We start from the raw sequence: 23,945 nt of genomic DNA, 5'->3' as shown, positions 1-23,945 counted from the left end.
AAGTTCTGCTATAAATTAAAAAATACATGAGATTTCTGAAATCTATCCATTGATCCATTTTAAGTACTTTTTAGTTCAGGGAAACATCAGGTGCAAGGCAAGATCTACTCCAGGACATGGCATCAATTTATTGTAATTCATGCTCAAACATACATCCACACTTACTCAAGCAGGGCTAATATACACTCACCAAATAATCTGTTTTTTCACTACCTGTTGGATGTGGTAAATAAAAATACTTTGACAGAGGGATACAGCTGCAAGGAGAATATGAAGATCCCACAAAGGCTGTGTCAAGCCTGTAAATTAAACACGGGGTACTAGATCTATGAGGCAGCAGTTCTAATCACTGTGCCTTTGAGTCAACCTGATCAAATCTAGCATAACAAATTAAACTGATAATGCTGATCTAAATCATCTTATAGAAAGGTAGCTGGTAAACAGCAGGGAAAAACATCACGTTTAAATGTTTTTACTCTCATTAGAATCCACAAACTTGACTATTTTTGTTTTGTTTTTGTTTTTTTTTTTCCTTTTTTTCCCCAAAGGTGTTGATTTCTTATTACCCCCATGTAAAGAAAGCAGTTGGGGCTTCAGAGAAAATTTTTGAGTACATGGATCGAAAACCTGCTATGACTACTCCAGGCACGCTTGCTCCTAATTCTTTGAAAGGTCACATTTCATTCAAAAATGTCAGTTTTGCCTATCCAGGAAGACCTGATACAATGGTACTGAAGGTTAGTGACAGAGGATTATTTTTTCAAGGGATGCTGCTAACAGGAGTTTTTGTTTTCCTCTGCTCCATTGTCAACTGGCCATAGTTCAATAATTAATTAATAGACTAATATTGTTGGGTCCATTTATGTTAATTAGTTTTGAATCACTTTGCATCCTGTCTGTTTAAACACATTTTTGTCTTTATGTATACTCATTATGAAATTACAGGTAGTCACCTGTAAAGTTTGTATTTGTGTCTACTTATGAATTTATCACAGCGCTCTGTGCCTGCACTGATTGCAGACCACTGCGCAAAATTAAATTGAATAATTAATTTGAATTGAATAGTGAGAGTTAAAGTTTGGCTATAGGTCTTATTAAACTGCTGAAGATTTAAAAAAGAATGCTATTGATGCAAAATACCATTAATCAGTTTTATTTTATTTTTACTTTTAAAATGCCAGAAATCCTACACTGCAATGTTACATATCTACATTATATACATCCATAGAAGACATTGGTCCTTCTTGCAACATGTAGCCAATTATCTTTTGAAAATGTAATGAATTCACTAGCTCCTTTTTTTTCAACTGATAGGATGTATCCCTGGAACTAAACCCTGGTGAAATTACAGCACTTGTTGGGCCTTCAGGGAGTGGAAAGACAACATGCATTTCTTTGCTAGAGCGGTTTTATGAGCCACAGACTGGAAAAATTCTGTTGGATGGAGTTTCTATTCAGGAATATGAGCATAAGTATTTACATAGGAAGGTGAGATGTAAAGTTGTGATGAATGTGCAGTCAGAGTTTGACTTTAAAGATTTGCATTCAAAACAGAGTTGATACTTACAGCCTCATATAATGATCTGCTTTACAAGCATTATTTTTCAGTTTTGTAAATACTGTATCTTTTTAAGATATGCATAGTGTGTAAAATACTACACTCATTTTAAACAGAAATTTATAATTTAATTAAATTTAATATTTTCCAATTAAATGTTAAAATTATTTTGCTGTCTCCAAAAATTAAATGGTATGTTTTTAAATATATATTGCTGTAAGGAATGTATAGTACTTATTGTGAATAGAACAGTGGCATAGTGAATTGCACTACTACCTCACAGATGCAATATCCTACACCTGATCATTGCATGTTCTCCCCATGTTTGCGTGACTTTATCTTAGGGTATTCTGATATTCCTCCCATGTCTCCAAAGACGTGGTGGTTAGGTTGATAGACAATTCCTAATTGACACAGTGTGAATGTGTCTGTGTCCTGTCCAGGGCTATTCCTTGCCTAGTGCCCTCTAATGCTGGGAAATATTCTGACCACACATAACCCTGAATTGGAGGGAGAGAGTTAGAGAGTATTTTGTATAGTGTAATATGTGTGAATTTCCTGCCCTAGTAATCCCTCAAAAAAAATTGCCAATGTCTAATCTGCTCAAAGTGTTTTATGTGAAAACAAAATTATAATTTCACTGCTTCACCAGTATAACATTATTGTTAATATAGCTATCAAGGTAAAATCTCTCAAATGTAACAGGTACAAGAGAACATTTGTCAACCTTGGTGAAAGGATAGAAAAGGTGCAAAATAAGCATAAAGTATAAATGCAAAAGACAACACATAGGGAGATAAAAACTAGAGAACACAATCTAAAAAAAACACTGCAGCCACAGTCAAAAGAAGAGGTCTTCAACATCAAATATAACTAGTAGTTGCTGTCTAAATTGGTTGTTTTTCAGCCATCCCTATGACTAAATGTAACCAACGTTTATTGAGCTTATTGTTCTTCATAAACCTATAGAAACTTGTATTCACAACTACTTCATGTTTGAAACTGTAAAATTGTATAAGCATAGCACATATTATATGTAAATAAAAATGCCATTTCACAGCTGACAAGTCTTTTTAGTCATGTGACAATTTCGCTAGTATTAATTAAATTTGTTGTTCTGTTTAGACTTAACATAAACGTGGCGTGTGTCAACTGCCATTGCAACCAATTTTTTGTATGAGCAGTGTGAGTGAACAGAGGGAGAGAATATTGCGTCCCTCTGAATACCAGCATCCCATATGAATATGTGAATCTGCATAACAACAAAATATATGTTGTTATGCAAACTGCTAAACATGGATAGATTTCCCATCCTAAAATGAGCTTATACATTATATTTGTTATACTAAATAAATAATTCAAAGAAAGCACTCACAAGTGAAGGAAGGTCTTTTAGGCTTACAAGATCCTAAGTTGTTTCTTTAGGGAGACCAACAACCATATAAAAGGACTTTTCTTCAGTTTTTGCAGTAGTTTTCCCCCCCAGTTATAAAGGTTATTAGGTTATTGTCTCTCCTTTACTAAGTTTTTAGATTCACAAGGTTGTCTCTGTTCCTATGTACTTCTGTCTACCTTATTGGGTATGTTAGTTTTTGACAAATTAGTTGGTCAAGGGAAATTATGGGCAAACGTTTGGATATCAGTACCTCCTGAAGGTGGAGTGATTTTTCAGGATGTGACATTTTGTTAATATCAAAGGTGTATAAAAAAGCTTTTTCAACTTTTTCCATTAAATTTGATAAAGTAATTCTTTAGACTGACAGTTCCTTCTAAGTATGGCTTCTTGACAATGTTATGATCAATTAAAATATACATTTAAGTTCAAGTTATTGGTGTAAAAGTGTGTAGATTTCCTTGTTATAATTTATGCTTTGTGTTGTCCATTAGTGGTCAAGTGATCACAAATTCAAAGTAAAATCTTTTGAAAGGTTTCCCTCTGTCATGGAATTTTTTTGGCTTATTTTAGATTAGCTGGAGCTTTTCCACATTTGGAAGTATGCCTATGACCTTATAAATCATAAATATGCTTTATTGACTATATATCACCCTGGATTTCATCTATTACCAAAGTCAAGTCTAGCATATGCCATACCTTAAATAAAAGACTTACATCTTTGAGATCTTTTTAAATTATGGTGGATTAAAAAATACTCAAATATTTGTATAAATTACTTCAGTAGTTGTGGTATTTTTATCTATTTATTTGTTCAGCTTGCACTGGTGAGCCAGGAACCAATGCTTTTTGCACGTTCCGTGGAGGAAAATATTGCATATGGCATAGAAAACCCATGCCTAGAAGATGTGAAAAATGCTGCAAAACTCGCAAATGCTCATGAATTTGTATGCGGACTAAAGGAGGGATACAATACAGGTGAGCACAGTAGATTGTCCCTCTGTTGCTCCATGTAAAATGTCTCTGCTCACATTTGTTACATATTTGAAAATATAGATGCTGGAGAGAAAGGGGGGCAGCTCTCTGGAGGACAAAAGCAACGTGTAGCCATTGCCAGAGCTCTGCTTCGAGATCCAAGTGTACTTATTCTGGATGACGCTACCAGTTCTCTGGACACAGAAAGTGAACACCTGGTAAGTACAGGAGAAAAATATTCCAGTGATGATGTGTATTTTTATTTTCATTTGCTAGGGGATGACATTCATCTATTAGTTGAATGTGAGCACCAACCCATTGGGCTGTATAACAAAAACATACAGTAACTCAGAGTCACCTGAGGTTTTCAAATTGCCTTGTTTAATGGGTGAAATAACAGCTGGCCTGATAGGAGGTAACACTATGATACCTGAATGCTAAAAAACTCCCAGATTTTAGCTGTAACTGTTTAAATCATATTGTTAACATCTTTTGAGATAAATAACACTTATGATGCTTTTAACAAACAAGTTACCAGTTTTCTCTACAGGATACTTGTCAAAATGTACAAATTAAGTGTGGTAATAAAATTCAATATTGTTTATTAAAATTCCAGTAACAATCATAAGAGATAGAAGAGGTTAACAATATCCTGGGAGTTACAAGTGTATTCAAGCCATACTAAAACATATGGATTATATGGATTGATGTACTAAATGATTTGAAAACCTTTAAAATCAATTCAGTTCAGTTTTTCTTATTAAAAACTGACATCTCCACATAATTGCCTAGCATCATATAAAAATACTAATGACAAACAAAATGTAACAGAGACAAAAAATTATTAACAAATGGAGAAACATGAAATTAAATAAATAAAAATCAATGTTTTATACAGTATAACATTTTTTATCTGTTTTAAAATAAGCTGTTTTTTTAAGGGTTGAAAAAGCAGTTTTTGAATAAAGGGCATCTGGTGGTTCCTGTATGGCACTCAATGCTGTCAGTTAAGGTTATGGTTCCCTGTGACCCTGAGTTTAGTAAAATGGGTTCAATAAATAAATGAACAGATTAAAACAATGAAAACAGATAATGATTGTGGAGTAAGGAAAAGTTACGTTTTCATGTAAAACATTAAAACAATTTTATCCTAGAGATTACTGGACTGTTATCTTATATGTGTCTTGTTCAGAATTATGTGAAGTGATCACAAAATACAGTATAGAACAGCATCAATCCATTTAATATTTAGAACATTTCAGTTATATTTTACAATAATTTGAGGGACCAGTAAGACAAAAATGATCTTACCTTGAATTAAAAGTATAATATTCATAAAGTTCATCTGAGTACACTAGTTTTCATCTCAGAAAACACTGCGTTATGTCACAGTATGTTTTCTGAATTATGAAATGCACAATTGAAAGGATCTAGAATTGACTGAGTAAGTGGCAAATTAAGAAAATTTTAAATAAATGCAAGGAAGAAAAAAAATTAGATAAACATATACAGTGGGAGGATTGGAGAGGGTGCGTAGCTTTATGAAAAAAATGGTTAAAGGAGTTCTAGTGAACTCATTACTGTTCACAAGTATGAAGTATATATTGTGAAAGGATTGGACAGACACAGGAAGAGGTTTGGGGGCAGCCGCCCATATACTTGAAATAGGCGGCCAAAGATAAAGGTGTGGTTTCATGAACAATAGGTCTCAACAGACTTGAGTCCAACAATAGAACAATAGTGACAGGCAACCATAGCGGTTTTCAAGCCAGACAGGGGAAGTGATGTCATCGGGGCAGGAACAGGAAGTGTTGTCACTGGGGCAGAACTAGAAGTGACGTCACTGGGGCCGGAAGCGGAAGTGGTATCCTCGAGTCCAGGCGAAATTTCCCATCGTTGGATCACCGATGAAAAAGAGGAAGGATCAGTCAAGCTTGGGTCACAAAGTTGCACAGGAGAGCACAGCAGGTTTCTAAGGCGGAGAAACTTTATTGCTGTTCAGGCGGTTACAAACACAAGTCTCTTTCAGAGGCGATCTGGCCTCTCAAGGAATAGCTGTCAAACTTGACGCATCGGCCCTGAGTCCTGCTCAAAACAACACAAAGTCTTCTTCATCAAGGGGACCCAGGAGGCCGGTAGTAGCAGCCGGAGCAGAGGGAGTCTGGAGGAAGAGAGACAGGAGAGTGAGACCTCAGAATGGCCGCGGCTCGATCTTTTAAATGTTCGAAGCCCTGTGCAAGGAGCATGTCTCGTGGCAAGCCATGAAACCGGCAGCTGATCCCACAAAGAGGAGCTGTAAGAGTGAGTTTGTTTCCCATTGAAAAACCATTTAAGAGGGGGTTTCTGAAGGGCTGCCGCATTCTGCAGCAGCAGTGGTCACAATATATATAGCATACACTGTATATGTTAGCTTTTATATTTAAATGTGTCAAGAGCTGTTATGTTTAATCTATATGATACGCTCGCAAGAACACATTTGGAGACAAGTCTAGTTTTCACCTCCATTTCAAAAATGTGTAGTATAAGAGAAAGTACAAATCAGATTTGTTTCCAGGATTTGTTCACATGAGTTAAAGACTGTAATATTTTCATTATAAATTTTAAATACTCTTTTCAGTTTATCACACTAACCTCAGTATAACTCACTGCTTTAAACCAAGGTTGTTTCAACGTTTTTATGAAAGCAGCTTGATTCTGTGATAGAAAATAAGAAAACACAGCTCAGGACCCCAACATTTATTCTTGCCAAGTGCGTGTAGAACAAGTATGACAAATAAACAAGTTATATTTTACTGGGATAAATTAACCAAATACTCTTGACATGGTTTTCAAAGTGTTTCTGTTTTTTGATTCTCAATAATTATTATGCTAAATTTAAGTATTTACTTTGTGAGCCTTTAGGTGTCATATGAGCTTTTCCGTATGTGTCACCTTCAAAGACAGAGAGGAACTTTCACAATATGCAGAGTTAGCTGGACTGCAAAACTGTAGGTCACAGGCCAGGGTGGAGGATTCATAAGAAACAGAATTTTGTTACTTAAAAAATTAGCAGCAGTCAGGAAGACAGTGTGTTCTATAAGTAATTAGACAACAAGATTGCACGTTTTGTGCCCACCTTTGAGTCATTGATGTTTCTGAGCTAGTGTCCAAACCAGACTGTGTACCAATTGTTGAAAAATTGCAATGATTGTACTTTAAATATTTACTTTGTGACAAGAACACAGGAGACATCAAACGTTTGGGGTAGCCACCCATATAATATGCCCTAGCTGTAAATGGGTATCTTTTGTTGAGCTGTGCTCAGTACAGAGTCCAAAACAAAACTGATTAGATGTGTAAAAGATGGCAGCTTTAAAGGCCGAGACCAGAAGTGACGTCATCTGGACCGGAAGTGACAACATCGTTGACACCAGAACCAGAAGTGACATCATCATTGGCCCCGGAAGTGACGTCTTCTGGGGTGCTGTAACCGTGTGGGATTTCCCAAGAATGGTCTGCAGAGAATCGAGAGAGAAAGTCAGTGCACCTCGTCACCCCCTGGTCTGCTGTGGAACTACCATTATTCAGGCCCTTTAGCTGCCTCCCATGCGCACGTGTGTGACAACTTGTAAAGTACCTCATGACAGTTTTCATTGTAGACCGATACTATATAAAATAAAAGGATTTTTGAAATAATAAAAAGTAGTTCAAAATTTTATCTTTCTTTTGCCAAGACATGAATACTTAACTACAACCTGGTTTAGGTGAAATTTCTCAATTATTAAATTTTTTTCACAAAGCTGTAAATCAATACAACCAGTTAAGAATGTGGTTTTAAAAAAACTTGGGGATCTTTAAATCTTATCCATAAATGTATTTAGAAATATCCCAGGCACATAAGAAATGCAGGACTGCATTGGACATTCTTGACAATTTTTCGTTTTTATATTGTTATTTTTTCTTGCCTTTTGCAGGTGCAGTCAGCCATCTTCAATAGAAAACTAAAGTGCTCTATTCTTGTGATCGCTCATAGACTGAGCACAGTGGAGAAAGCGGATAGAATCATTGTGCTTGAGGATGGCAGGGTGGTGGAACAAGGAACGCACAAAGATTTGCTGCAACAGCAAGGCACATATTATCTGCTCATCCAGAAGATGATGAAAGGTTTTGACCGCAACGGCAACCAGGAGTCCGAGTGTGAATAGAAATTCACACAAATAACTGGAAAAGTACTCAAGATTAGGCTTGGACTAAATTCTGCTTACATAAAAAAAGACCTTACCTTTGATCAAGCACACAGAAGAAGGCATTTCATCACAGTATTGTGGTGTAGAAGTGAGAAAACAAGTTCTGTGCTTATTTTAATTTTATGTTATGGGATAAAGTTGGAAAAATAATTTCAGTGTGAAGTTACATGTAAATATTTGGCACCTAAGGTGTAATTTAAAAATGACTCCAGCACTGTAAAAATAATAGTATTAACAAAGAGCACAAGTTTGGTTATTTATGAAAGCATTAATGTTGGTTACTCCAAATTTTAAACTGTTTATCACTGTAGATCTCTTTTCCAGTTTAAAACTCAGTTTCCTTGTATATTTCTAGTTTTCTACCCCATTTAGTCACCAAATGGAAAATTAAAATTGAATGTTTTTCTTTTGGTCAGATTTTTAATATATTTTTTTTATTCTTTTGACACCAAATAAGTTGTTTCTAAAGCACTTTTTTAGGTCGCTCGATAACCTAAGAAGTTTGTTTGCTTTAATTCGTACATTCATGATTAACAGTGCATACTTTGTGTAACGCTGATTAATCGATATTGAGCCACCAGAGGAAAAAAAGTCCAGCAATTTTTAAGCAAATTACAGTAAACGAGTACTGTATTTGAGGATACAGTGAGGCGTCTGTGCATCAATACATTGTTTATCTAAATAATAAATTATGGAATGATAAATAACAATTTCAAGCCCAAAAAAAGTATACACACATCTTCTTAAATAGAAAAGTTTTATTTTTTGTGTATTAAACACTAGACAACAGTTGAACGGATCCTCGTTTCAAACCCCTCTAAAATACTGCAGTCATTTTCTTTCTTTTAAGTACTTCTGATAAAGTTCACCAACATCTTCTTGTGAGACCTTTATCCAGCCATCTTGCTTCACATGGTACACTGAAAGAAACATCATCAGAAAAACATTTAAATGCAATATAATTAACATAGCTTAATGGCTTTAACACTCCGAAGCAAAATTACGATATTTTGTAAATTAATCTTTGACCATTTGTATTTTACTTGTCATGAAAATTATATGACATCCATATGCTCATCTGTAAAATCAGATTACTAATAATCACAAAAAGAGAAGATAAGTTAACAATACCTTAAGAGATGAATTAATCTCTTCTGTTATGGGTATTGCATGTTTTCTTTATTTTAATACCTCCACATTAACAGACTAACTGACAGTGAGACTGCTTTTTGAGGTAGAGTTTTAAATTCAAGACTTCAACTGTTCTAAAAATGATTAAACTGTGGCAGCAACATGTGGTGAGGAGTGTTTGTCATCTTCATCTATTCAGAAAAAAGACTAGCAGGTAATAGTTGGTACTTACTATTGACAGTGCCACCAGAGTAGGCATCACGATGTGTTGCATGATAAATGGCTCTCTGTGCCAGGTCATAGGCTTCTGGTATAGTTAAGTCATATCTGTGTCCACTGTCCATTACCCCATAGGCATAGCTGTGTCCTGAGCCGGTTGAAAACATGTTCCCAGAGAGTCGGGTACCATTCTCATCTACGTAGTATAACCCAGGACCCTGATTAATGAGGAAAAACAAATTAATCATTAACTTTACTTTTGTAATGTTACTCTGCTCTTATTTGGTGTGTCTGCAGTTATTAGCACTGCAGTGTCACAGCTCCAGAGACCTCGTTTCCAACGCTGGCCTGTTGACTCTTTTTGCAAAGTTCATGTTTTCTTCACAATATCATCCCCTGCTTTTTCCCACATACCAAAGAAATACAGATTACGTTAATTGTCACCTTTAAACTGAACTGGTAGAAACTGCATTGGTGTGTGAATAAAAGTGCCCAGCAAAAGTGTCATCCCACCCTGGTTTAGTTCCAGCCTTGCTCTCCCACACCTGTTTTGGACTACAAGGTTTAGCAAGACAGATGGAAAATGCTATGGGTCATTTTAACTGTTTTATTCTGCCACTTTACGTTTATGTTAAATTTTATATTACATTACTAATACACACTAATGAGTGTGTGACATGCAGATGTGTATATTTACTTGATGCATGATGTACTTAGGTTTTGCATCTTGGTTTTCTTGCAATTTCTTAGAAAATAAGGAAAGTTACAAATACGAGGAGTTCATTGAATTTTTGTAGTTAATTTGGTTACCTAGTAACTTGTGTGTTGCTTCTTACTGTAAAGAAGGATATCCTCTTTAAAGCTATGCTGTACATCAATCATTTGTTCTGCACTCCCACCAATGTTCTGGTAAAGAAGTGCTTTCTTCATGCATTTACTTTCCATATTTTTTACACCTGTGTCCTCAGGCAACAGTTTTATCTTGTTTAAAGTTATAAATTTTGACATTCTACAAATGCACAAATAACCATTATACTGTAATAAATTCCTAGAATGAAGAACTACAACTTCAAAAAGGCCTTTCTTTCACTGGCAAAATGCAGAGCCCTCTAAAATAAAATGAGACAAATGAATGTACAAAACAATTCTACATAATGTAGAACTATAGATATTCTTACAGCCTTGGGCAAAATGAGCTCTTGCTGTAAGTATAAATAGGCGAGGAAGATCTCCGATAGGACTTCAGGCAGTTTATAGAATAACTTAAATACTGAAACAACAGCCAATTTTATATCTGGAAGTAGACTGCTAAGCAAAGCTGTTAGAAAAATTAACTACAAAAACATTCCTTTTTTCCTACATTTACCTATTAATTATATTATATTCCCGCAGTAACAAAATGTAGATTAAATGCAAGCCATGTGTAAAACATATGTTGATAGCTTCCTAATAGCCATTACTGTAAGTGTAGAAGAAAAATTTGAAATTTTCTTGTATCTTGCTGGACAAGTTTCTTAAAACATCTGCAGTTATCAGTAATGTTTTACTTTATTTATCCATCCATCCATTTTCCAACCCGCTGAATCCGAACACAGGGTCACGGGGGTCTGCTGGAGCCAATCCCAGCCAACACAGGGCACAAGGCAGGAACCAATCCTGGGCAGGGTGCCAACCCACCGCAGTACTTTATTTATAATTCTGTATATTTATTTTGTACCACTGTCATGAAGCCACAGTAGAAGAAATTGGCTCATTTGACAATTAGTCTGTAATACGCATTAGATCACTGAAGATTCCTTTGTTAGGAAAGACAATATAAGAAATTTTTAAAAGAGAACTTCAAATATGATGTGACTATCTTAATCGAGGACAAACTACCAATATGGTCTGCAGGCAGGCATGGTGGTCCCAAAACTTTGTCAATAATGCTTCAATTATGAAGCTTTGATTATTTACACTCTTTTTCAGGCTCTGCTGTTTACAAGTGTTTTTTTAAGACATATTGTAACTTCATCTAGCACAGGCATGTGGAAGTCATGGACAGCACGTGTGAGAAAAAAAGATTAACTTTGTGGTCCAACTATTTCTTTTTTTTTTATTCTGTGGCTCAGGCCTTTACTAGGGCTCTCAATTGGAATTACTATGGGATGCTCAGACATTACTATTAGCTACTTGTGTGCCCCACAAACACTCTTTTCCACATGGGAGAGAGCAAGCAAACCTGCAAATTGCACTCATAAATCCATAATTCATTCTGCAATCGTTTGCTGTAAGAGGATCTAAATGTATCTCACAGTCGAGGCATGCTGATTTTCAATCCCTTAGTGCCAGTAATGGAAAAACAGATTGAAAACATACGAAAGTTTACACATTAGAGTTCACAAGTCCTGGGTGCTAAAAGCAATGTTCTGCCTTAGAAGATCACTCTGCATAGCATTTCAAAGGATGCTGGCCATATGTACAGTATACTTGAATCCTAATGGTTATGAGAATGCAACAAACAGTTGTGGTTAGCCACTTCTCTCCACTTCAGATAATATAATCTTGATCAGTTTAACATCAGAAGCAAAACAATGACTGTTTAGGGTAGCACAGGTTTGTCATTCATTTAAGCATTTAATTGGGTTGCGCTCACTAGTGACGCATTCAGAATTTCACATTTGATGACTGCATATATGCACACCAATCAAATGAAAAATGGTCAAACCTTAATGTCTTTTTTAGGAAAATCTCGAGATCCTGCCCCAAGTGGAGGAGTTCAAGTATCTCGGGGTCTTGTTCACGAATGAGGGAAGAATGGAGCGTGAGATCGACAGGCGGATCGGTGCGGCATCCGCAGTAATGCGGGCTCTGCATCGGTCTGTCGTGGTGAAAAAGGAGCTGAGCCGCAAGGCGAAGCTCTCAGTTTACCAGTCGATCTATGTTCCTACCCTCACCTATGGTCATGAGCTATGGGTAGTGACCGAAAGAGCGAGATCGCGAATACAAGCGGCTGAAATGAGTTTCCTCCGCAGGGTGTCTGGGCTCTCCCTTAAAGATAGGGTGAGAAGCTCAGTCATCCGGGAGGGGCTCAGAGTAGAGCCGCTGCTCCTCCGCATCGAGAGGAGTCAGATGAGGTGGCTCGGGCATCTGATCAGGATTCCTCCTGGACACCTCCCTGGTGAGGTGTTCCGGGCACGTCTAACCAGGAAGAGGCCCCGGGGAAGACCCAGGACACGCTGGAGGGACTATGTCTCTCGACTGGCCTGGGAACGCCTTGGGATTCTCCCGGAAGAGCTAGAAGAAGTGGCCGGGGAGAGGGAAGTCTGGGCATCTCTGCTCAAGCTGCTGCCCCCGCGACCCGACCTCGGATAAGCGGGAGACAATGGATGGATGGATGGATGGATGGATGGATGGATGGATGGATGGATCTCAAAATACTACTACAAGCCATGAAATATCTGAAAATCTTTTATAAAATATGTACAATAAGGCAGAAAAGTAGGAAACACTTATCACAGCCTTGTAAATTCTGATTTTGTTGTTAAGTTCCTTTGTGACAATGCTAAATCTGAAATAAAGATGTATTGTCTGAAGGCTGATTCATTCGTAATGTCTTTAACTTAAACTTAAACTTTTGCTGTTAAGTTCCACTAAAATAATGGAATCACTGACTCTTGAAATTCAAAAATAGTTTCCATTGTTTTTTGTTATTTGGACATTGTGAGAAATAACACAATTGCCTTCTGTCACAGTCCCTGACAAAAGTTAAAAGTTTTGCTTAAGATATTTTGTCTTTTTCATTGTACTTTTGTGAATTATATCCTGGTGGATTTAGAAAGTCTGTGAATTCCATCCATCCATCCATTATCCAACCCGCTATATCCTAGCTACAGGGTCACGGGGGTCTGCTGGAGCCAATCCCAGCCAGCACAGGGTGCAAGGCAGGAAACAAACCCTGGGCAGGGTGCGCACACGCACACACCAAGCACACACTAGGGATATGTTTAGGATCGCCAGTGCACCTAACCTGCATGTCTTTGGACTGTGGGAAGAAACCCACGCAGACATGGGGAGAACATCGGTGAATTCCCTCAGCCCTAAATATAGGCTCAAGAATATACAATGGTGGTTAAAGACAAGCATGAAATGAAGCAAACACATTTACATTTTTTTTGATATTAAAGCTTTTTTATCACTCCTAAACAACTCTTTTTCAATGCTAAGAGCTAAGAGCTGTAGCATGAATGAAAAAATGAATGACAGCATGTGAACAAAATGAATTGCAAATGACAGCAGATTTATCCAGGCATCATCTAAAAAGTCATTCTAATCCATCACAGTGCATATTTATTTATACTACTGAGCACTGCTGATTAACACAACTTGCACATAATTGGGACAGATCACACCTCTTAAGCACCTACAGAAAAATAATGAGGTATTAGGTATGTGTTGACTTCCTGCAGAAATAGACTGGACATTACATCAACCATTCATTCACACATTTATTTTAAATGGCCACTTACACCTATACAAGGTCACTGGTCATTTGGATCAAAAATGTATTCCAGAATTACAGGATGCAAGACAGGTATCATCTTGAGGCAGAATGGCAGTGTATCCCAGAGGGTGCTCATGTATGTATCCACACTCATTCTCATCAGTCCAATTTGTAATCAATTAACTCATCCTAAACATCTTTGAAATATGGGAGGAATACCCAGAGAAACACATATAAAGAAAATGAAACATGAGTCCTTGCAGATGGCATCTGGGCTGGGATCTGAATCTGTCTGTCAGGAGATGGGAAGTCACAGCACTAATCACTGTGTTACTATGCCATCTAGACAATAAGTAATAAAAATATATGCATACTGACTTAATTTTGTTATTAACCCTAACACATTTTAACCACTAAAGGAGTGCAGATCTCACCTTTTTGTCCCATCCACAGATCATACTCCCAATAGACAGTCCCATCCCTCGGTATCCTGCTAGCATGTTAGAAAGTAGCTTGGAGGCAGCTGACACAGTGATCTGTTCTTTATTGCGAAGTTTGTAGATTCTGTGATGTAAAAAGGTGAAGAATTACTTTAACATCTAAACCCCAAATGCCTAATCAATTAAATAGCATGAACTATTTTCAGATCTATTTTTTCTTATTTCTCCTTTACATCTTTATCTTGTGCATTTGAATATGAGAATTGGTAATGATAGATGGTATTGAGGTTTAGTGATCTATAAAGTGGCAGCATGGTGGCACAGTGGGTAGTGCTGCTGCCTCGCAGTTAGGAGACCTGGGTTTGCTTCCCGGGTCCTCCCTGCGTGGAGTTTGCATGTTCTCCATGGTTTATAAGTGGTTTATTCTCCACTTGTCTGCGTGGGTTTCCTCCAGGTACTCCAGTTTCCTCCCACAGTCCAAAGACATGCAGGTTAGGTGCATTGGCGATTCTAAATTGTCCCGTGTGTGTGTGTGTGTGCGTGTATTCTGTGGTGAGCTGGCGCCCTGCCCAGGGTTTGTTTCCTGCCTTGCTCCCTATGTTGGCTGGGATTGGCTCCAGCAGACCCCCGTGACCCTGTAGTTAGGATATAGCAGGTTGCATAATGGATGGATGGATGGATGGATCTATAAAGTAACAGATTCAGGATGTGTGTATTGATGTTTTACATCTCTGTGTTTGAAGCAATCAAATTGTACTTTGTAATAATTGTGAAGATGACAATAAGCTAATTGTTTTTAATTTATGTAATAATGCAAGTGGAATAATGTCTTGCCTTGCTTATTATATGAGGAATTACAATATGGAGTGTAAATAAGATGGTCACTCCTAGAGCTCATTATGTCAAATGTCAATACAATATGAACAGAGAAATTAGAGTGCAAGGTGATAAACAGATCATATTCTTTAATAATTGTATAATAATTCTAATAAAACTACAGTAATCTATTAAATCATGTATATACATTTAAAAATGAACTTTTGTGCAAATTTAGTAAAAGAATGATCAACTATAGCAAAAGTAAACCCATTTTAATGTTAATGCGGCTGTTGTAGCAGTAGAGCAGCACAATGACACTGTGCCTCCCATTTCCACTGACTGGGGTGACTGGCTCAGTCTCTGGTTTGTTAGGCCATTCCAAAAAGATGCAGGTTATTTTAACTGCTGGCTCTAAACATATGAGAAACATCTACAACTCTCTTGGTTTCTGCCTTGTACCCATTAGGCTCTGTGACTCCATGGTACAAGAAGTGGATTTGAAAAATTGATGAATAAATGTTGCAAAGGTATCATTTCTATTGAATTCATAACAGTACCTGCAATGTTGAGCCAGAACTCTCTCCCAGTACACACAGTCAGCTGCACTTCCTGACATAGTACCCAATAGGTAGGGGTTGATCTCAATTACTTTCTTAAAGTATTGTGTGTCTACAAAAGGAAGAGGAGTTGGTGATGAATGATTTGCAAAATTACACACATATTTAATATCTATTTACATTGAAGATGGACTAAAGACTGATGGAAGGTGTGGCATCACCTCAGACTACCTCCTTCACAGGGCACCACTCCAGTCTTAGACACTTGATGGGATGTTTTTCATTGACATGTTAATCTGCATGAAAAAAGCTGAAATACCCAGTGGGGCAAAGCCTGCCAGTTACTACCATTCCAGAGTTTACTTTGTCCCTTATCATATTAGTTACATCTATATTGACTTTTCTTTTTTATTTGTATTTTATTTTATTACTTTGGTTTATACTCTACTTACATAACCTCTACATCATTCTCTAACAAAATAGTATAATCAAGTATGTATAAACATAAATGTAATTGAGTTAACCATTTTTGTATTACAGATTTCACATCTTTATATAAATATTGTAAGAAAAAATGAAAATTCTACAATGCCATGAAAATATTTTGTCCATTCTTAATTTCCTTTATTTTTGCTAATTGAGAACACTTAAATGCTTCTGATATCCAACAAATTTAGTATAATACCAAAGACAACCATGAGTAAACATAATACGCTGCTTTTAATGATCATTTGATTTATTGAAATAAAAAGTTTACCAACACCCACATGAAAAACTAGCCCTTTAGTTGCTTAATCAACCAATGAAGCAAATTTAAATGAAAATGTGTAAAATTAGACTGCATATTCCCAAGCTTGATTGCTGCCAGCCCTAATGAATCTAAACATCACTTAAATAGAATGTTTCCAGCAAGTTGAAGTTGACTGAACGGTCTCAACAAGAAGCACACCATGCCTCAATCAAAAGAAATGCTAGAATACCTAAGAAACAAAGTTACTGAAATATATCAGTCCGGAAAGGGTTACAAAGAACTCTCTAAAACCCTGGGATTCTAGCGAACTGCCATGAGAGGTGGCATGTCCAAATGGAAAAAACTTGGAGCAGTGGTAAATCTCCTCACGAGTGGAAGGCATAGAAGAGAGTGTAGAAAACTCACTCATCCAGGAAGTCACAGAAGAATCCAGATGAACATCTACAAAACTGCAGGAATATCTCAGTTCAGTTAATGTTAGTAGTCATGATTCCACCATTAGAAAGACAGCATGGAAAAACGGTATTCATGGGAGAGATGCAGGAGGAAAACCACTGCTAAACAAGAAGAACATAAAGGCTTGTCTAACATTTACCAAAAACACCATGATTACTCCCAAACCTTTTGGGAAAATGTTCTGTTGACTGATGAGTCAAAAGTGAAACTTTTTGGAAGGCTTGGGTCCTGTTAAACCTAACACAAATTTCGACAATAAGAAAATCATGTCCACAGTCAAACTTGCTGGTGGGAGCGTGAAGGTGTGGGGATGCTTTGCTGTTTTAGTCCCTGAGCAACTTGCTGTAACTGAAGGAAGCATGAATTCAGCTCTCTACCAGAAAGTACTAAAGGAGAATGTCCAGTCATCAGTCTGTGATCTGAAGCTCAAGCGCAACTGGGTTTTGCAGCAAGACAATAATCTGAAGTATAAGAACAGGTCCACCTTTGTATGGCTGAAAAAAACAAAATTAAGGTTTAGGAGCGGCCTTGTCAAAGTCCTGACTTGAACCCCTTAAATGAGCAGCTCATAGCTGAAAATGTTACAATGTGGATGAATTAAAACAATTCTTTACAGAAGGGTGGGCCAAAATTTCTCCACGCCATTGTCAAAGACCGAGCTCCTGTTACCATAAGCATTTGATTGCAATTGTTGCTGCTGAAAGAGGAACAACCAAATATTAATTTTAGTGGGCAATTAGTTTGTTACATGGGTGAGATAGGTGTTGGTGAACTTTTTTCTTCAATAAATCGAACAATCATTTAATAATTGGGTATCGTGTTTACTCAGGTTCTCTTTGGTTTGTGTTTGTAGATCAGAAATAAGTTTTTGAATAATCAAAAATCGAAGAAATTATGTACAACACGATTAGACCAATAAATACTGGAATCTTAATAAAAAAAAATAGAAATCAGGAAGGGGGCAAATACTTTTAGCACCCATAGCCTACTCTTTAACCTTCCTTCAATTTAAGAAATGGCTTAAATTTCAAAACTACTTTTGATTTAAGCTTATCTTTCTTATTTGAGTATTACACGTCCCGTTAAATTTACAAATTGGACTATCTTCAAATATAATTTAGACCAATTATCAGAACCCATATTTGGAGTATTTACATAATATTAACTTCCAGGTCAAGTCCACAAAAATCCTATCTACTCCTGTTTGATTCTTAAAATTTCTAATAGTTTAAATCTTATAACAGCGTGCTGCAGTAACACATTTTAAAAACGTTTTTTAAAGGTAAAATGTATTTATTATGAGAATTAATTGAAGTTGAACAATACTGTGAAGTCATTTGTTACTATACATATAATATGATCTACAATTAACATATGGCCACACTGTAATGTTCCATTACAGAATCATGTAAAATTATTTAATTAAAGACACATTTATGTGAAAAGCATAAAAACTTCAGAAAGAAACATAATACATGATACGAGTAGATAAACAACTGAGTACATTACAGTTGGTACTGCTGGATGTTGCATAAGCTCACCTATGTATTTCCCTGCTGTGCACCGTGAATCAACAGCCACAATGACGCCATGCTGAAATTTGAATGCCAGTGTCGTTGTGCCATGGTTGAACTGCAACTTCAGTTTCCCATCCTTTTCTGAAAATGTGTTCATGAATTTGCTTGGCTAGAGATAAATGATATAATTAATGTGCAACTCTGGAATGTAATTTGTTAACCATTTGAATGGGTAGACGTTTAAGGATGGTGCTAATTTAACTGAAAAAGGATAAAAAAAGTACATAATTTGTCAAAAATAAAAAGTCAGATGGGTTTTCCCCAAGTAATTAATTTTATGGCTCACTTGTAACCAAGTATTTTCATTAAAGGTAACTATTGTTTACATCTGTGTTACAAAGTCGAATAAAACAAACTCATCCTTAAGTTATACAAAATCTTCATGGTTTAATAAATTGTTTAATTTACTCATTTAATTTTACAAACTTTTAGGTGTTCAGGATCCATGTAATTCCTATAAATCCAAAACTGTCTACAGCATGAAAATTTTTACTTTAGCATACTTTGAAAATTCTGTGGTGGGTTGGCACCCTGCCCGGGATTGGTTCCTGCCTTGTGCCCTGTGTTGGCTGGGATTGGCTCCAGCAGACCCCCGTGACCCTGTGTTCAGATTCAGCGGGTTGGAAAATGGATAGATGGATGGATGGATACTTTGAAAATTATACTCAACAATATAAGACAAGACAGCACAGTGGCACAGTGGGTAGCACTGCTGCCTCACAGTTAGGAGACCTGGGTTTGCTTCTCAGGTCCTCCCTGTGTGGAGTTTGCATGTTCTCCCTGTGTCTGCGTGGGTTTCCTCCCACAGTCCAAAGATATGCAGGTTAGGTGCATTGGCGATCCTAAATTGTCCCTAGTGTGTGCTTGGTGTGTGGGTGTGTGTGCGTGTGTGTGTGCGCGCCCTGCCGTGGGCTGGCGCCCTGCCCGGGTTTTGTTTCCTGCCTTGCATCCTATGCTGGCTGGGATTGGCTCCAGCGGACCCCCGTTATCCTGTGTTAGGATATATAGCGGGTTGGTTAATGACTGACATACTTAATATAAGACAAGGAAAATAAACAAGTGAAAATAAAACCAATATAGTGTGCATATTTATTTAAAAACAAGAAAATGAATTGGTACATAGGATAACATTTCAAAATGCATTAACTGCAAAAATTAGAAAACCCATTCCTAATGCACCAAACCAGATATAAAACTCAAAATGCAAAAACATTGCTTTTGACACATATACGGTACTTCCATCTATCCATCCATCCATTTTCCAACCAGCTGAATCTGAACACAGGGTCACGGAGGTCTGCTGGAGCCAATCCCAGCCAACACAGGGCACAAGGCAGGAACCAATCCCGGGCAGGGTGCCAACCCACCGCAGTATATGGTATTTACTATTTTTCATTATTGCAATTTAAATCTCCTCCCTTGTAACAAATTCACAGCAGATAAAAGCATAAAAGTAATGTTTGGATGTGTCTTATCTCTTAAGTTTTCAATAGTCTGTTTTACAAAGAACTGTCATGCTTTCAGGTGCTGATGTTTCTGAAACATGAAACATTTTAAGTTTCTTTTAGTAAATACATTTCATCACCCAAGGCCTCTTAACATATGGGCACAATGGGCACTGGCTGAGGGGCCCAGAAGCATAAGGACCCATGATGTTTCTGAGGCCTATGTACCTATGTATGTTTCTGTTTCTGTACGGTCACTATATGGGTTTTGGGGTGTTTTGGGGACTAAGAACCCCAACCCCCGAATGCTCCAAGGCAGACAAAATTACAGAAATTAAAACTTCAAGTAATGTTTAATACTTTAAGAGCCACACACTATCTGGGGTTTAAGTTTAATTAAACTTTCACAATAACGTACTTATGGATATTTATTTTGTATAAGGCAGAATTGGCAAAGTCGGTTTCACTTTCAGTTTTCATAAGAAAAACAATTGTTTTCTGGCCAAAACAACATTAAGCGCTCTTTTAGTTCTTTTCAATAATCGAAAACCGCAACAGGTTTCTTCTACATAAATCGATAGAAATTCTCATTCATGTTTCAAATTTTAAATATTGGGGATTCCGTCCAATTAATATCGTTCTAATAACTGTATTATTACTCACGTCTACACCGACTGGTACTTTAAACTCATCACAAGTAACTTCAGATCCGCACGAGACACTGAACTTCTGGGCTCCGAAGGGGGTCAAGATTGCCTTCCAGTCCTGGTGACGGCAGATATCCAGCAGCGCCATCTCTGAAGATTAACGTGGATCGGTACCTGAGGACAGAAAAACCAGGAAGTCACATGGATCTGCGCCATACACAGTAGGATAAATGCAAAATTCATACGATGAATAGAAATAAATATTTAACTATATTTCACACTCATCACATTGAAACAGTTATTGTCTAAGATTCATTAGGCACTTTGCTGATAACAAATATTAAACGGCTAAACATTGCATTGCTTATCCATTTTCTATAAAAATATTCAGATTTATATGCAAGTTATTACTCTTTAAAGATTTCTTACATACCGACTGGACTGTGTATGAGAGAGACCTCGGAATCTTGAAAAGAAAACTTATTTTTAAGACATCCAATCAGCTTCCGCTTTCACACAGCATCAGCAGTGGCCGCGGAGATTTCTTTCAATTACGTTACAGGGCGGCGGATTACCGTCTCGCTGTCAACACTTTGCACTTTTACATCATCAGAGTGCATTGACATTACAGTGTGAATCAGTTTTAATATACGGTGACATGTTCCTAAAATATCGATTCTCAAAATTAATATTTCACCACCGACAGAATAAAGTTAACGCTTTTTACAATGGATGTATCACAGTATTCTTTGATGACTAAGACTAGTGCAGATTGTTGTAGATTAAAAAAATAAAGAAAGAAAAAGTAGTGTAACTAATTTGAATCATTATGCTTCCAAACCCGTCACATTTTTCAGATACCGGTATTAAATAATTAAAAATTAGGATTCCATTAGGGTGGCACAGTGGGTAGCGCTTTAGGAGACCCGGGTTCGCTTCCTGGGTACTCCCTGCGTGTTCTCCCGTGTCTTCGTGGGTTTCCTCTGGGTACTCCGGTTTCCTCCCACAGTCCAAAGACATGCAGGTTAAATTGTTTCTAGTGCGTGTGTGTGCGCGCCCTGCGGTGGGTTTGTTTCCTGCCTTGCACCCTATGTTGGTTGGGATTGGCTCCAGCAGACCCCCGTGACCCTGTAGTTAGGATATAGCGGGTTGGATAATAGATGGATGGATGGATTCGATTATCGTCATGTTTTGCTAGCAAGCAGTCAATGAAGAGAAGTGCAAAATCATTTGAATTTGTAAATTCATTTCCTGTCAAAACTAATACTGCATCAGCAAAGATTTAATTTAATAACCTACATCAGAGGAGTGAATAACTTAATTGGTTCAATGTGTACGCAAAACACATCTGACCCCTTCCCTGTGTTTGTTTCTATTATGTACAGATTTATATTTGGTAATTTACATGTAACAACAAACACCTTCATGTAGACTGAGTTGCCACTAGTAGTTATACCTACTCTGTCAAGTAGCTGTAAAGAATTATTATTATTATTATTATTATTATTATTATTATTTTTAACTGACTGATTAATCCCTTATTTAGTAGCAGATATTTGAAGCATGTAGGTACATTCTTAAAAATAAAGGTGCCAAATAGGTTTAGAGCAATACCAAAGGAGAATCATTTTTGATTCCAAAAATAAATACTGTATCCACATGCAGGTTCCAGAAAAAAACTTTATTTACATCTGTTGCAGGTCCCATAAATAGTCATGAAGTGATAACAGTTCATTGGTTCATGTTTTTCAGAGGCTTTTGCTGCACATATTAATATTAACACAGGCTGTTCAGGTTTTCTTCATCTGCTGTACCATGCTAGACAACCTACTATACATTACAGTTTTTTTGTTTTGTACACATATCAGGAACCTTCTCAAAGCTCAATGAATCCATTTTTATGAAAAGAACACTTCCCAGAATAAAATGTTTCTTGTTCAGCAATGGTTCAATGAAGAACCACACAACTCAGTAAAGTTCTGTTTAAGAACTGTTATTTTTAAGAGTGTAGACACAGTACCTGTGCATATGCAATTTAGAAATAGAATGGATAAGAATAAATTTAATGAGGACTTTTAATATAAAGTACTAGTTAGTGACAGGAGCATCAGCATGAATACATCAAGAATAACAATTGTGCAGGGGCTAAAACAAAAGACAGTGTCACAGGTAGGTTGTATCACAGCCAACAAAATATTCAGCTAATGATAATACTGTGATCAGAGAGATATCATTGCTAAAAGGGGTCAACTGAAGTTGAAAAACTTGAGCGTAGTAAAAGATTAGTTACTGCCAGTTAGGTAACAGCTACTTATAAACATGGTTTCAAAAGAGGTATATCTGATTACACAGTTTTTGGTCATGAATAGGGAATGACAGCCAATGACTGCTTGCTCCACTCCAGTCAGTGCAGTACAAAGAGGATGTGGTTGTAGTGGGTAAGGGGCACATACACCAAATACACAGAAGAGTTCAGTAAACATGGATCAAGCCTAGCAGGCTAGGAGTGGATGTACATTTGAGCTAGTTGTGATGTTATGGCATACATAAAGTCTCAAGATATGAGAACAATGTTTGAATGCCATAGGATCACTAAGCATTGCTATATTCCTTCACTGCAGTAGCATATGCCTTTGTGAATAAACATTTTCCACAAGATAATGTTCAACAACACAAGTTTAGAAAAGCACTGTAATTGACCATAGAACATGATGGCGAATTCAGATCCATGCAGTGACATTCTGAGTGATGAACCTCTTAGTTTAATCAGGCATCTGGGTGATGATAACTTTCAGTATCTAAAAGACATTTGGAAACTGAAATGGCCCACATCCTTTTGCTGAACTTTCAATACCTTATTGTGCTCAGACCAAAATGACTTCTCAAAGAGCACACAAGGAACCAGCTCAAAATTAGGAATACTTCATAAACTGGACAATTAATCGATGAATTTATGAGTGTTGTGATATGGAAAACATTGTGACTTTTCATGAAACAGCTATCTGCATTAGACAAGATCCTGGGAGTCACCATTTAATGTGCATTTCTGTGTTTACTGACACAGACAGAAAATGCAACTCTACACACAACAGTTAAAAAAAGGGTGTTAAATATTAATAATTGTATTCAAAGAAAGTAAAAGCAAAATAGAAGTCTTCCAAGCAAAACTTGTTTGAAATCTGTATATCTTAATGTGAAGTGTATCCATATATATATATAGGGTAATGGAGATTAAACCCAATTGTGTTAAACACAAGTTTAAGTCATT

General features: G+C 36.9%; 2 protein-coding genes across 4 annotated transcripts in view; one reads left to right on the top strand and one right to left on the bottom strand.

The window, feature by feature from the left end:
• The window catches only part of tap1 (transporter 1, ATP-binding cassette, sub-family B (MDR/TAP)), a 29,332-nt gene extending 20,763 nt beyond the window's left edge, over positions 1–8,569 (top strand). For both annotated transcript variants that reach the window (XM_028801435.2, XM_051932973.1), the window contains exons 8-12: positions 549–737; positions 1,315–1,488; positions 3,770–3,929; positions 4,008–4,144; positions 7,880–8,569. In XM_028801435.2, the coding sequence (XP_028657268.1) occupies positions 549–737; positions 1,315–1,488; positions 3,770–3,929; positions 4,008–4,144; positions 7,880–8,110 (891 nt within the window). In that variant the 3' untranslated portion in view covers positions 8,111–8,569. The remainder of the gene's footprint in view (positions 1–548; positions 738–1,314; positions 1,489–3,769; positions 3,930–4,007; positions 4,145–7,879) is intronic.
• A 323-nt stretch (positions 8,570–8,892) lies between these two features.
• On the bottom strand, positions 8,893–21,231 carry psmb8a (proteasome 20S subunit beta 8A). 2 transcript variants are annotated; one of them, XM_028801440.2, is made up of 7 exons: positions 21,111–21,231; positions 20,694–20,851; positions 18,550–18,694; positions 15,802–15,913; positions 14,420–14,549; positions 9,516–9,720; positions 8,893–9,072 (listed from the first exon to the last, which is right to left on the bottom strand). In XM_028801440.2, the coding sequence occupies exons 2-7, from the start codon at positions 20,823–20,825 to the stop codon at positions 8,984–8,986; spliced, it is 813 nt and encodes a 270-aa protein (XP_028657273.1). In that variant the 5' UTR covers positions 20,826–20,851; positions 21,111–21,231; the 3' UTR covers positions 8,893–8,983. The 2 variants fall into 2 exon arrangements, with proteins under 2 accessions (XP_028657273.1, XP_028657281.1); XM_028801448.2 differs by having other exon boundaries at positions 21,089–21,113.
• Between the last annotated feature and the right edge of the window lie 2,714 nt (positions 21,232–23,945).

The sequence above is a fragment of the Erpetoichthys calabaricus genome, chromosome 1 (assembly GCF_900747795.2).
Source record: "Erpetoichthys calabaricus chromosome 1, fErpCal1.3, whole genome shotgun sequence".
NCBI classification, from domain to species: Eukaryota; Metazoa; Chordata; class Cladistia; order Polypteriformes; family Polypteridae; genus Erpetoichthys; species Erpetoichthys calabaricus.
The sequence above is the reverse complement of the archived record's forward strand: the minus strand, read 5'-3'. Positions and strand labels throughout refer to the sequence as shown.

Coding starts and splice junctions, on each gene's coding strand:
- psmb8a (XM_028801440.2), bottom strand. CDS start 20,825: ATGGCGCTGCTGGATATCTGCCGTCACCAGGACTGGAAGGCAATCTTG. Junction 15,914..18,549: donor CACAGCAGGGAAATACATAG/GTGAGCTTATGC, acceptor TTCCTTTTGTAG/ACACACAATACTTTAAGAAA. Junction 9,721..14,419: donor TCTGTGGATGGGACAAAAAG/GTGAGATCTGCA, acceptor CTCATTAATCAG/GGTCCTGGGTTATACTACGT.